The 14,530-nt window shown below is 45.1% G+C and overlaps 1 protein-coding gene and 1 non-coding gene across 2 annotated transcripts; both read left to right on the top strand.

Annotated features, from left to right (window-relative positions):
• Positions 1 to 202: 202 nt before the first annotated feature.
• On the top strand, positions 203 to 2,636 carry LOC121082351 (N-alpha-acetyltransferase 20-like). The gene is made up of 3 exons (XM_040581686.1): positions 203 to 669; positions 1,676 to 1,821; positions 2,304 to 2,636. The coding sequence occupies exons 1-3, from the start codon at positions 515 to 517 to the stop codon at positions 2,387 to 2,389; spliced, it is 387 nt and encodes a 128-aa protein (XP_040437620.1). The 5' UTR covers positions 203 to 514; the 3' UTR covers positions 2,390 to 2,636.
• A 1,202-nt stretch (positions 2,637 to 3,838) lies between these two features.
• LOC121082354 lies at positions 3,839 to 3,923 on the top strand. Its single transcript, XR_005825991.1, has one exon. It is a non-coding gene; the product is annotated as a small nucleolar RNA SNORD45 (small nucleolar RNA).
• Positions 3,924 to 14,530: the final 10,607 nt, after the last annotated feature.

The following is a 14,530-nucleotide window of genomic DNA, read 5'->3' as shown; positions in this document are numbered from 1 at the left end:
TCTGTGTAGAAAGGAGAGGAACTATGAAGAACACACACCCATCCCTGCTTTTATTTTTTATTTTTCCTTAAACGTCCAGTGTTTCCAGGGCCTTTGCTTTCTCTTGCCACATTGGCAAAGCGTCCCAAGCTCTATTGCCCCATAGTCAAATAAAGTCTTCAGTAATTGCTGGGATGGTGAGTGAGTTTTGGGCTTCTAGCCCTCCGTTCCTTCAGTCGTGAATTCCGCTCAGTTAAAGACTCAAGAGAATTGCTTAAAACTTGCATTTGGAAGTCACGCCTCAAACAATGAATTTGTGGAGATCCATTTATTTATTTACACTAACAAAGAAAAAACTGTAATACTGCATCAAAATGAAACTTAGTGGCTGCTGAATCACTGAGTAATAGCATAGAATCACTGCTTAAGCCTTTACCACAATCATTGCAATGTTTGTTTGTAGACTGCTTGGTTTTTTGTAAAGTCGTGTGGCTGCGTGTGGTGCATTATTCCCAAGGTGCTCCTTACTGCTCTGATGCTCTGTACGTTCGCAGTACTGGGTAAAGCGGAAGGCTCTGTGGCTGGGGAAGAGTGGCACGGACATGTTACTGCTCTCTCTGTCGCACCGGAATTTCAACAGCTGGGTTTGGCTGCTAAATTGATGGAACTACTGGGAGAAATTTCAGAAGTGTGAGTACCATGCTTATCTTTAATCTTCTAAAAGTAACCTCTCAACTGACATGGCTTAGGTATTTGACTTGCATGAAAGAGACCCGGAATTTTGCTTTAAGTAGTGTTCTGATTCGCTGAGGATTCCCTGTAATTAGAGAACAAGACTAAAACTGTCATGTGGCGGTGTAAGATCTCAGGGTTTCTATGAAAGCTAACTTGCCAGAATGAGTAGGGTGTAGCCTGAATTCTAATAGAGATACTGTATAGAAAAAGGTCCTTGTCTTGACAGCAAGAGAGTTTCATGGAGGGTCAACACTTTCCCGTAGGGTCTCCAGCGTGCTTGTTCAGTGATCATGAGATTTTTGCAGTTCCTGCAGGCAGCCTTGGAACCAATTCTGTATGGCAGACAGTACCTTAGCTTACTTTTTGTCATGCTTGGCTGCTTGTACTTGCTGAAGATTTAATTGAGCATCAAATGAACCCACAGGGAAATGTCCTGAACTCATGGTGGTAGGGCAACCCCATTGTAATTGGTAAAATGGGAAAATTGCACATTGAGGAATCTGCCTTGTGAGGAGAAGGGCTGCCTTGTGTTAGGTGACTGAACTTTGTGACCCGTTCCGCCACTGCCCCCTGCCACGCACATTGAAGGAGGCAGTCCCTAAGCCAATGCAATTGAAAATGTGGATTTTTAGATGATTTTTTTTTTTAATGAAAGATTTCTTATGTGTATATGAGACCTGTGCGAGTGCTTAGCTTGCCCTGTTCTTCCTGTTCATAATTTTGAACCTACAGGCTGGTATAAAAGAATGGTTATATGGCAAAAATAGAATAAAATCTGAACTTATACCGGATTTGTCCCTTGGGAAAGGAGTGCATCTGTTACTGCAGTGTGAAAGGTGTTTGATTAGCATATGACATCGTCAGACCTGCTCTTGGTCAGATTACAAGTTATGGGTTATTTAGCAATACATTCACCTGCTGTTCCTTACTGTGGTTTTTCTTTGGTTTTATGTTTCCAAAGAAAGGGTGGATTTTTCGTCGATCTCTTTGTGAGAGTATCAAATCGGGTTGCAGTAAATATGTATAAGCAGCTCGGCTGCCGTGTGTACCGGACAGTATCGGAGCGCTACTCTGCTAGCAGTGGAGAGCCAGATGAAGATGCTTACGGTAAGTGGTTGTTGTGCCTTAAGTTGAATGGAAAGGTTCTTGTGTTGAGGGTTCCTGGGCCTGTACAAGTTCAGATAGTCGTTGATGAATGGGATTCTGTATTCTGCTTTAGATAGCTTTTCCTACTGAAGAGTACATCAGTTAGGAAACTTGATTGCAGGAAACGGAATGAAGCTGCGTCAGGGGAAGTTCAGGTTGGACATTAGGAAAATCTTATCCACTGAAAGGGCGTTCAGTCAGGGCACCAAACCTGTCAAGAGCTTAGGGAGCATCTGGATGATGTTTTTAGTCATATGGTTTAGTTTCAGGTAGTCCCACAAGGAGCATGGAGTTGGACTTGATGAATCCTTATGGGTCACTTGCAACTCAAGATATTCTAGGAAATCTTCTTGAAAAATGATCTTAACGTAATAGAGAAGTCACTTAACGTGGCTTTGTGCAATGACTGTCTTTCATAATAGCATGATTTTCTTTTGCCATAGGTACGAGGAAAGCTCTTTGCAGAGTTACAGAGAAGAAATCAATTATACCTCTGCCTCATCCTGTGAGACCAGAAGACACTGAGTAACCGTAAACTGTGATTCTCAGACAACCTAGTAAGAGTGTCAGTTTCCTTCTCCCCAAAGCCCCCAAGAACTCTACAGATGAGAAATATTAGGCTCAATGTTTTTCCCTGTGAAATACCAAAAAGCAATATTGAGAAGCTTACCAACGCTGCTTCTGTCGGTATTGGCTGCATATTCGTGCTCTTACCCTATTGTTCTTCCTTTCGAACCGTGACACTTTGGAGACTATTAAAATGGAATTGCTTCCTGTATGGTGGTGTCATGGTTTTCCTTCTCGGCCACAAAACAGTCCCCTCACTTTGTCACTCCCACGGAGCCCTGCTCCGAAACTGAAAACGTCTGGCCGCTGCTCCTACACAGAAGGTGCCAGGAAGGAGTTCTGTTGCTGGCTCTCACCTTCCCTTTGCAGCCATATAACTGCTGCGACAAAAACTGGGCTCTGTTCTTTCTGAGCCACAAAACCAGAAATTGGGTACATCAAAATATACTCTCCAGAACTCGGAGGTCTCTGTTTCTCTGTGCCTTTTACTTACCTCATTCCCTAATTTAATTCTTGGATCCATCTGTCCCTTCACAGTCTGTCTGCATGTCACAGCTGCTGTTACTTGGAGGCATTGACCAGGCACTTAGTTCCAACACAGGTTTCTGTCACTGTCTTCCCTGCAATTTCTTGGAGTGCAGAGGAGTGAAGGCAGAGGGTTGATGAGTATTGATAACATGCAGCTGTGACCTTGCCTCCAAGGCAGTGGGTTGAGGGACATGGATGATGAGCAGCTGTAGCTCGTTCCTGCTAAGTAGTTAAATAGCCCTGAGGAGTGTGGGAGAGGGGATCTGATCTGATCTCTGGAGGAAGGAGAAACAGCACAGACAGTAGAATCTGACTGATGGTAAAAGCCTTATTGCAGCCTGATAGCTTGCTTGTGCTGCAGCAGCGGGTGCCCTGTGTGAGGCTGCCTGAGTTGGGCTCCAGCTACAGCAACTGGTGCCCAACGTAGCTGAGACAAGCGGGAGAACCTGTGACCCATAACAGACACAGTGAGAGGCGAGCTGTTGCAACTGATCAGTATGGGTGTATTGTGATATTTGTTGTCTGTCTTAACTCAGATCGCAACTGAAGAGGATGTGTATTACTTGTGCTCATAACAATCTCCAGGCAGGGTTTTTTCTTTTATTACAGTCCTGGGCATGCAGGCTTTTGCTACTATTCTGGTTTTGCTGTTCTCCTTAAGTGCCCAGTGAGGTTTGCTCTAGTATCAGTCATGGCAGTTAATGTTCTCTCGTTCACCTGTTGTGTTTTTAGCACCAGTTTCTGTAGGCGCAAGGGGTCTATTTTAGATCTTTGAGTCACCGTGTCATGCTGTTGTGGTTTTTCCATTGGCAAACTGCTGCTGTAATTGCCTAAGGGGCTTCCTAGGTCAGGAGGTAGCGGATGGGAGCAGGTTGCCACCCTGGGTCAGTGGTGAGTGCTGGCATGTATCATCTGACCTAGAGCTGATGTCTGTCACCGCTTTAGCTCTGGAATTACTCTGAGACCCAGGGAACTCTGGTTCCCTTAAGCTGCAACCTTGGAGCTTTTCCAAGCAGTGGATGAAATTCCTGTCACAAGCTCTAAGGCACCTTAAGGAGAAGGGGGCACAGTCTGAGTTTTCCTCCATGCAGGTGTCAGGGAGGTACAGTTCTGAGCTTAGTACTGGCCGCTACTGGGAGACGCTTTCAAGTGATCCGAGTGCAGCTCTGGCTACCCAAAGCTGGACAGGGTTGGCAAATGCTGATGTAGAGTTTTGGTGGTAAACTTGACCAGCCTGTCTTAACGAGCAGGCATGTTCTTTGTTTGCAAGCACCGTTTAGTCCTGCCTAGGCATCCCGAAAGTTTGAAGGGCCGTAGTCACATCTTCCCTTGGTCACACACAATGAACGGTTGCCTGCGCAGAGTTGCTTTTTAAGGAGCATGCTGTGGTTATATTTTCTCTGTTTGGCTTTGCATTTGGGAAATAATGTAACAGTTACAGCTGAACTGAAGGAGCACGATACCTGACGTGGCAGAGAAGGAGGTGCGTTTTACTAATTTTTTGGTGTGCATCAGTTTGACCCCAAAATGACATTGTGTCAAAGCTTGTGGCCAAGTTCTGCTGTAGATGTTGACTTGGGGTATGAATGGCTCCAGGTGTGCTTTAGGAGAGCTCTGTTGGTGTAGGTGTGCTGAGTAATTGCTCTGCTGTGTGTGCAGCTGTTCTGGTTTGGCTTCCAGGTGTGAGCATGCAAAAGAAAACTCGCCAGTGTGGTCAGCCTTGCTGTAAAATCAGAACGCTTTCTGCTGCTGCCTGGATATCCGAGAGCCTCCTGAACGTTTCAGGCAGGCAAGAGATGTGCTCCAGTACGTCTGAGAGTCCACAGCTCTGCAGTTCCCTAGAGGGGCACTCACTACAGGTAAGGCTGTAAGATCGCAGGCTCTTTGCAAGTTACGCTGACGGAGTTTCTTTGGGTATATATTTGGATACATGTGCCAGCTGAAAAGGTATTGTTTGCTTTCCTGCTCAGTAAGCACAGGTCACTTGGGTGGTCATGGACACTTGTCATTTACTGAGGAAGTTTCCACTCGTTGGATGGAAAGGGAAAGAGTTCAGAGGCACTGTTTAGGGTTTGGGGCTTTTTTGTTTGTTGTAACACCTGGAGTCTTAGCATTTTGTTCTGTGTTGTCTGTTAGAGAAAAAGTATTTTGAATTAGGAAATGTAAAGTGCTGAAGCAGCTAAGTGGCAGAACCACGCCTTGTCCCTAGTGTAGCCCTAATCCAAGGCTGGTTTAAAGCCCAGTCCAGTTAATCAGTGGGAGAGCAGAGAAACAACAGATGATCAAGTTGTGTACACAGGTGTTCTCAAATTCAGGTGTTTTTGGAAAAATTTGTCTACTGGAATAGTAATTGCTTGTTCAAAGACTTAAGTGTACTCGAAGGAGTGTGTGAGTTAAAGCAGGCAGAAAGAAGATCAAGATCTGAGGAGCAGCCTGGAACTGAGGAGATGAATCACCTGGGACAGTCAGGTGATGGATTTGCAGAACTGACAGGACCAAAGGAAACTCCTAAAAACTTCAGACGTTGACTAACGGTTTGAGAAGCAGATCTAAGCCGTGCTGTATCCCAACGGTTTGAGAAGCAGATCTAAGCCGTGCTGTATCCCAACGGTTTGAGAAGCAGATCTAAGCCGTGCTGTATCCCAACGGTTTGAGAAGCAGATCTAAGCCGTGCTGTATCCCAACGGTTTGGGAAGCAGATCTAAGCCGTGCTGTATCCCAACGGTTTGGGAAGCAGATCTAAGCCGTGCTGTATCCCAACGGTTTGAGAAGCAGATCTAAGCCGTGCTGTATCCCAACGGTTTGAGAAGCAGATCTAAGCCGTGCTGTATCCCAACGGTTTGAGAAGCAGATCTAAGCCGTGCTGTATCCCAACGGTTTGAGAAGCAGATCTAAGCCGTGCTGTATCCCAACGGTTTGAGAAGCAGATCTAAGCCGTGCTGTATCCCTTTGCTCTCTGCCACTCGCTGGGGTGGCAGCCCGGCTCTGAGTTGTGACTAAAGCAAGCCCAGTGGTACCCGCATCTGTTTAAATTTCTCCTGGAACAACAGCAATCGCCGGGGCTTATCCGTAGGACCCCACCATGCACCGCCCCCCCCTGCACCTTGTGCCAGGGGTTCCCCATGCTGCTGCTGCTCCCTCCTGGTGGGCCGGGGGCACGGGCACAAAGAGCCACCCAACTGTAAAGCTGTCAGATGCAAAGGATTTAGCCGCTCGAACCACGCGGGTGCTTTTTAGTACGGAGGCAAGGGGTAACAGCGGCTGGGCTGCGAGTGGGCGAAGGGCAGAGCGCAGGGCACCCCGCAGCCGCAGCGGGCACTCCCGGGCTCCGGTGGCGTAAACTGGGCCGAGACCCCGCCCAGTGCTCGCGCGGCCCGTGCTCAGCACGGGGCTGGTGGGGCGCTGCTGCCACCTGGCGGCCAGAAACTGGGTACTGCAGCCGCGCGCTTGGAGCGCTTGGTTAGGGTTAGGCGCCGGTTAGGGTTAGGGTTAGACGTCGGGGTCGGGTTTAGGGTCAGACGTTGGGCGTGGTCAGGGTTGGGGGTGGTCAATGGTGCTTTAAGGAACTCTCTCCTCATCAAACTATTTTCACAAAATGTCTTCTCCAAACCACCTTCCCTACAAGTGCCCTGTATAGCTCTGTGACCAGTCTCAGCAGATCAGTACTCTAACCCTAGAGGAATTAAATGTCGGGGAGAAGTGAAGGAAGTTTTATCTGGGAGACAAGGACTAACTCTAAACTAGCTGCTCCATTCTTCTAAATCATGAATAACTTCACATGCAGGGAACGCGTTTTCTGTTCTCTCTCTGACTTGGTATACTGGTTACACTGTAAACAGTCACCTGGCCCACAGCTCGGAGACCTTTGTACGCTGCTGCACATACTGCACAGCAAGAATCACCCTGCAACTGCCCTGGGAGGCTGGCTGTGCGCCAAGTGACCATTTTGCTTTGTGATGTGCTGTCAAAGGACATGGCACTGGAACACCTATGAGATGGTAGGAGGACTGATGCGCCGCTCTTCCTTACTGGTTGAAGTTCAGCTGTCTTGGGGTTATGTAGATCAGAATCAACCTTGAGATCTGTACAAGAAGTTTAAAGGGCACAATCCGATTTCCCTTAAAACCAACAGCAAATTTTTACTGACTTGACACTTCAGTGTTCTAGTCCTCCACAATAGAGCAAGAGATTGCCCTTCTCTGCAAAGGTTTTGGGAAACAACAAGTTTAGCTACACTCAAGTGATGTCTCTATGATGTAAAAAACACATTTACAGAAATCACTAATGGAATAAGGCTTTAAGTATCAAAGCTGCTGTTATAGTAACTGTTCTCTCTGACCATTGTAAGGCAAGAGCTGCCACCTTTGGAGTCCCAGTTGCTGGACAGCTTCCCTGTACTTCTCTCTGCATTTACTATACTTCTTTGTGCATCCTGCAATTAAAAATGCATCCTTCTCTATTCCTCTGTCCTCAGAGGTTATTTATTGCTAATTCCTAACTGTTGTGAAAGACTTGAGATACCAGAGATGTAATGCAGAAGAAAGCCTCCACCAGATTCTCTCTTTCCCTTAAAGCCTTTGTTTGTGCTACTCCACTCTGCACCACTGCTCAGAAAAACTCAGTGTATCAAAAGATGGTGAAACGACAGTCACGTATTAATCTAAAGCTTGGCTGTGTCCCAACACTTGTGTATATACTCTGTGCTACTCCACTTCCCTAACTTCCCGCCTGCCTTCCCTCCTACAATCACAGTAACAAAAAGATACACTGAAAAACTGGTTATCCAAGAATCTGGGTATGGTTGGAATCTATTGCTGGGTTAAAACAATTAAAAAATTGTGACCGTTGGAAAGATGATAACATTAGGCATGCCATCCCAACATCAAACAGTGCCACAGACAAATAAGCCATGGGTCTCTCCCTTAATTCACATGCATATACAAATGTGGACAAACAGCACTTTTTTTTAGGATAGGCAGGTGAACCTTGTTAGCTACTCCTTTGGAAGTAGTGTTTCAGAAGAGTCTAGTGCAATCAAGGTGTGACTGCTTTTAATACATGCTAGAAAGATCAAATTAAACACTAGGTAGAACCTGCCTTGACCAATTTAGGGGGTGCTAAAGTACACACCACCTGAGCTGGCTTACAGCTGTCAAACACATTAATTAGAGCTGACATGTTCAAAAGTCTTTAAATCGTTCACTGGGCATCTCTGCAGACAGGTTTTGTATTGTTCTTATTCTCCTCTTCTAGAAACTGATGTAGTGTAGTCACTGCCCTACTAATGGTGGGATGAGCATGCATCACCTCTTCACTAGTAAAACTGCACCCCAGGAGAGAGCTGTGCAAATGCCGCTAGGAATGTTTCTGAACAATTACTGTTACAGCAATGTGAAACTGTGTACAGATAGGCCCTAGTCAGAGCTGTGTCTATACTGCAGTTTCAGATATGACTGCAAGTGCCCGTCTGCCATAGTTCAATGTTCCTAAATTAACACTGGTACTCTGAGAAGACATCACATAGGAGCTCCATCAACGCGGACCTACGTTTGTGTAGGGAATTCTCACTGAAGTTTGTGCTGCTGTGCTTTCTCTGTGATTGTTTCATGGACTACCTAGATCAACGCCGGTACAGGCAGGCAACTGTAACTTCAGCGTCACTGTGACCAGAACTCTTACATGGTCTCTTCTACCATGTACATCGTATTTGGACACAACATACTCAAAGGCATACCTACAAACAGTCACAGGCACAAGCAGAGCCTCCAGTGAACTCAAGGAGACAAATGCACATGAACAACTTTGCGCTCACTCCTCACTCACACCTCCTCCATGACTATGAATAAATGCTGGGTCAGGACCACATGAAGGCTTATCTTGTCTGAATTTGTTTTTCTTTTCTTTTAAATCTTACATTCCTAAAAAAGAGAGTCAATGAAGTAAACTTGTTGCTGTGACTACACTGCAACAGAGTGCTTAAATCAAACAAAAACTTAGATGAGATTAAGAAAAGAATAACAAAAACTAAATAAAGGGAATTTCAAAAAAAATATGTAAGCAGGCATTTACACGTTTGAATCTTCTCATGGGGATTTGAGTTCCTTGGAAGATGAGCAACTTTCCTGCTCCTTCCTTTGCATTGCTTCATAGCAAATGCAGCATGCTTGTGGACAAGAGAAGCTGCCTGCTGCAACTAGTTAGCACCAACTTTTATTTGTTTGTCAGACTTCCAAACCTGAACTTTTCTACATGTGGAGTCAGGCATTCCCATTTCTATTTCTGCCTATTTTGCATCACTGTGTGACGGCAGCAATTCACCTAGTGACTCCAAACTCAGGTTCTTCACTCATGAAACAGAGAGAAAACATCTCTGTAAAGCAGAGCGGGGAAGTACTGCTCTTCAGGTGCTCACACTCTTCATTCATTTCCATCTCATACTATAGATTTCTATAGCTCTGTTTCTCTCAAGTTCAATAGCTCAGTCACTGAGCAAAACCAAGTAATTATGAGCCACAATGCACCACAAGCAGCAAATGCAGAAATGTCAGAGCATGCAGTTTGCGCATAATTTTCATGCCTGATGCCTAAAATTGTTCATCTAAACTCTTTGGAAAATACTTAGAAATAACTATTTTGTTCACAGCAGGAGAAAAAGATTTTGTTTGTCATACATCTTCCTTTTCTTAGCCAAAACTAATCTGCATCCAGACATGGCACAAAGCATTTTCACTCACTCTTCACACTCAACAGGCACACATGCAAATAAATACGTTGTCAGCACACACTTAGAAAACTACTCTGTACATAGTCAAAAACTTTAAAGTTTTGCACCAAAAGAAAAGGATAAAAAGGCATTTTGAACATTGTGCTGTTTGCAAAAACTATTCCTTTCGTCTGTTGTCTGTAGCACAGAGTTAGCCATAGCTGCGGATAAAATGAGGGGAACAGCTACAGTCCTGTAGCACTTGACACACGCAGTAGTAGTGACAGCCTGGCACCAAGGGCCATCCCGTGTTAGACACAGACACACAGAGATGCACGGGCATGTGCACTCAGAGAATAGATTCTGGGTAAACAAGAAGGCTAATTTTTCTTTTTTTGTGTGCCCTGAAAAAGAGAGGAAGAGCTAAAATATCAAACCTGAGGTTCTGTGCATATCAATTGGTAAGAGACATGCTGCTGAAACATTAGTTTGGCTTTATGGAAGCAGTCATCAGAAATTCAGTCGCTAACATTTCAGCCGTATGGTAACGTGCATCTCATCCTCAGCAGATGAACAGATGTGCCAACAGCTGAAGGGGCAAAAAGCTGGGTTCCAACACACATTTCATTTTTCACTACCTGGAAAAGACTTAGGAGGAAGTTGGGGCCAATTATGGAAAATGAGTAGGGCAGGAAAGAGATCTTCTTAAGTTCCTGTCTTCCCTTTTAAGTACATCAAGCATGCAGAAATTTCTCACACGTGCTTTGCACCCAGAAGCAATGCTGGCATTAGCCATAAACCACTGCATATAGGTTAAGGCTGCACTGACCCTCAAATAAAAAAGCCTAATCCATTGTAAATATGCAGAAGACACTCAGTTCTGTTACCACCCACTGCTTGCTACTTTCATTCAGTTTTTAAGGAGTCTGCCTCTGAGGTATGGTCTCTAATTACAATTACAGCAAAACACTGATTAGGATGCACATGGCAACATCATAGGAAACAAATATAAAATTGTCTTGACAAAGTAACTGAATGCATTTATTGGGATGGTATTGCTTTTAAATAGCCTTAATTTCCAAAGAATTATTACTTGCTAAAAAAAAGAAAATCTTTATGGATCTTTAAGTTTTTGAGTGCAAGATTCTCCCTCTCTCTCCTGCTAATACCTGAGAGAGTAGACCTAGCATAACTCATCAGGGAATTTGCTGTATTTGACTGCAGGAATGCTCATTGTTCCAATATATTTGGGGGTTTTGTTGTTTACTACAAAGATTGTATGGGTTCTCAGTGAATGAATATGGAAATCAAGTCCCAGTCTGGATTAACCTTCAGACTACCACAAATACATTGTGCTTCTTGGAAGTAATCTGTGTGTTTGTACACACGTGCACATAAACACACACACACACAGAGGCTATATACATCTGCAATTTTATACCTCATTCTGATCAGATTTGTAGTTTGCTTCATGAAATACAGTAATGCAAACCAGGCCACTCATTTCTCTCTGTAACATGAATGTGACCCTATTAGCGTCAACCTTGAGAAGTCCAGGACACAGTGCAAATCCAGGTAAATGGGCTTGGTTAGGGATGTTATATCCACTTTATTCTGGGCTGAGCCTCCATTCTTTCTCCTCCCTTCACTCCCTTAGTTTCCTGGTCCGCATGGCTAATGCTCATAGTCTGCATATGCCCCTACCGTTTGCTTCCATCCTCACAGAAGAAACACCCTATGCTGTTGCTGTCAGGACGTCTGGTGTGGTACAGTAGGAGGAGGTTCTAGATACTAGAAGTCGTAAGGCCAACTCTGGGACAGCAACTCAGGAGTCCTTTCCAAAACGGCTGACATCTGCCCAGATCCTTAATTCTACTGAGAGAAAAAGGGGTTTAAACTAAATGAATCACCAAGGGGGTTTCTTTGGAGGAGTCTCATCAAGCACAGGCATAGGCCCCATCCTGCTTATTGTGGTGGCAGGAAAATAAGCAAGCAAGCACATCGTTCAAACTAAGATACAGTTTTGTGCATGCCCCACACCTTTTTGCACATTTTAGACCCGTTCAGCAGTGCAGTTTTATCTTCACTTTGAGCTGATGGCAGCCACTGCTGCATGAAAGCCCCAAAATGGCTTCAGCAGCTGGAACACCTGTATCAAGACAAAGCAGGGAAAGAGATCTGCATGACCTACTAGAAACAGCTTGTGCTCCAGTGCCCAGACATGAAGATTCACATCATCTAAGAAAAAAAGATTCCCAAAAAAATGCATAAAACCAGCCCCAAACCTCAGCTGCAGGAGCAAGACAGCCTGCCCTTGATTATGGAGATCAGCACAGAAGTCTGTTTAACTTCCAGCCATCCATACTGAAAATTCCTCAGTATTTGCTTCCTGTCACATTCTTTGCAGAGCAGAGCTCGTATTCAAGAAGTCAAGGACTGTGGTACCCATAGTGCGTTCACAGACTCTGCAGTGTGAACCAGTTTTAGATTCCACCACTTGCCTCCTCAACTGTAACTCCAGAGTGGCTCAGGGCCGAGAGGTTCCCATCCCTGTTCCCTGGGTGTCTCAGCACCACCAGAGATGTTACCTTTGGTACCCCTTGCTGAGGATTCTTCTGTGCATTTTAACCTTTATCTCAGGAGGCAAACACAACATTTTACAGAGGACAGAGACACTCTCTCCCCTCTGTGCTCTTGTTCTGCCTCATGAGAACACAGGGATGATGGGTCCCAGTCTCCTGCTTATCAGCAGTCCTGGAAGTGGACACGGCTCCATGCAGTGCCCGTGGTCAACCGCCAAGTAAAACAGACAAGAATGGGCATGCCTGGGTGAATGCAGCTTTTTCTTCCATCTGGAGCTACAAGCCTTGACGATAAGTGTGTGACTGGGTGTTTTCATCCATAAAGAGATCTTCAAGACGTTGTTACAGGGAGTAGCTGACACATCCCATCTATCTATCTATGTCACTATGGTATCTAGGCACTGTATAATTTCACATTATAGCTGATTATGGAAAACATTTCCCTAGAAGACTGTTGGCCCTTTAGTAACACTAATGCCCTCTTTTGTGGCATTCCCCGGGACTGTTACAAGAGCGGGGCTTGTCTGCACTAAGAAATTTACCATTAAAATTATACAGCCATTTCATACTGCGTAACTCCCACTCGGGATGCTTTTCCAAAAGAGGCACTTTTCTGATCTTATTTGTGTTACTCAACTGGGGAAAGGCATTATTCTTTGGAATAATAATAGAGATCATGCTGTTACACCTACAGTACTTTAACTACGCTGATAACTGTTGTAACTTTTTTTCAAGCCAACAGACCTTTCTCAGTCTCTGTCATTCTCCATTCATCCAGTACTGTGCCACAGGAGAAATTCTGGAAATCCAAAGAAACCTGCAATGACAGTCTGTAATCTGAGCTTCTGTGAGACCAGGCGTTTTGGGATTGGATTTGTCTCCTCCTGGACTAGACAGGAAAAATCTTCCCCAGCTGATTTCTGCTAATACCTTGATCTGTGGCCCATCAATGAGCAACTTATTACAAAACCTACATCTTTGTATTTCAAGGTGTTTTGCTTTGGTTGGATGTACTGTTCATGAAAAGATCTAGGTGCCAGAATCAGGCTTTCAACATGCATATTTGCAATGACAAATTCAAAATTCCCTTTCCATTGATGTTCTTGGAGGCATCTTCAGACTTGCTGCTGCAGTCGCTACCACTAAATGCCACTAAATCAGTAAATCCATTTATTGAAATAGTCATACAGAGCTGCAGCAATGACACACAAACTCAATCCAATTCAAAGCTCTTCTAAGCAGAAGGAAATAAAGATTCAGCTCTGTTCTCTGTGAAACTTGAGTAAAAAAGGGTGGAAGCTTATGGATGTATATGGTAAAGAAAAGGCCATCCAGGGGACAATACAAATGAACCCTAGCAATAGCTCAACAGGGACAAGAAGGTGAATGGTGTCCCACTCCTTTAGCAAAGCACTGAAAATACCTCTGGGATTGTCCAAGGCCCCTTGATTCAAGATATGTCTTTCCATCAGCTCTCTGAAATGCTCAGCAGTAACATCTGGAACCCCCATCCAATTATCAGATGAAATGCAGGAGGATCAAAGAGAGAGTTTCCCAGCTCTCCTGAGAACAAGCTGGAGCGTGGGATAATCAGCAGCTTCTGACTGCTGCTAACCACCTCTCACTCATGAGCATTTTCCCCCGGCCTCCCCACCTGCATGTGCAGTCCCCTCTGCCTCCAGAGTACCAAGGGCCCCTCCATGCGTGTTTCTTTAAACCTGCCTGTAACAGTCGCTGCCCTGACACGTCCTACAAGTTTATAGCGGTCTCTTTTCTCCTCTCGCCATTAACTGGAGGCAACGCCTTTTGGGACATACTTGCACTGCTTGGGAGTGGGGATGAGGGCAACAGATGGGAGGGTTGGGGGGGGTCAGGAGCTCCAGGGATCCTGGTGCATCTCCAGACGGGTGACACCAGGCGAAGAAGGTCTCCCGTGGAGAGTCAGCCAATTCACGACAATCACACCAATATGGCTACGTGCCGTGCTCACTTTATTAAACAAACAGGTCGTATTTATAACTTAAACCGGCCGCCCACCCGACTTTACACACAGGTGATTGGATAAAAGACTCTGGCCATGCGGGCACCCGTGTCACATGCTGCAGGCACCTGATCAGAGTGTGCCAATGACTGTGTCGATTCTGCGGTTCCCAGGACTTGCTCTGCACCTGGCTTCTTGTTCACGCATAGCTTGTTTTATTTCTCACACTGCTTGTTCCAAGGACAATTTAAAGTTGCTCTGCAGCTTCAACTAACAGGCCTTGGTTGTCCAACCTGGACAACGGTAACA

The sequence above is a fragment of the Falco naumanni genome, unplaced genomic scaffold (assembly GCF_017639655.2).
Source record: "Falco naumanni isolate bFalNau1 unplaced genomic scaffold, bFalNau1.pat scaffold_75_arrow_pat_ctg1, whole genome shotgun sequence".
Classification (NCBI taxonomy): domain Eukaryota; kingdom Metazoa; phylum Chordata; class Aves; order Falconiformes; family Falconidae; genus Falco; species Falco naumanni.
The sequence above is the reverse complement of the archived record's forward strand: the minus strand, read 5'-3'. Positions and strand labels throughout refer to the sequence as shown.

Coding starts and splice junctions, on each gene's coding strand:
- LOC121082351 (XM_040581686.1), top strand. CDS start 515: ATGCTCTGTACGTTCGCAGTACTGGGTAAAGCGGAAGGCTCTGTGGCT. Junction 670..1,675: donor CTGGGAGAAATTTCAGAAGT/GTGAGTACCATG, acceptor ATGTTTCCAAAG/AAAGGGTGGATTTTTCGTCG. Junction 1,822..2,303: donor GCCAGATGAAGATGCTTACG/GTAAGTGGTTGT, acceptor CTTTTGCCATAG/GTACGAGGAAAGCTCTTTGC.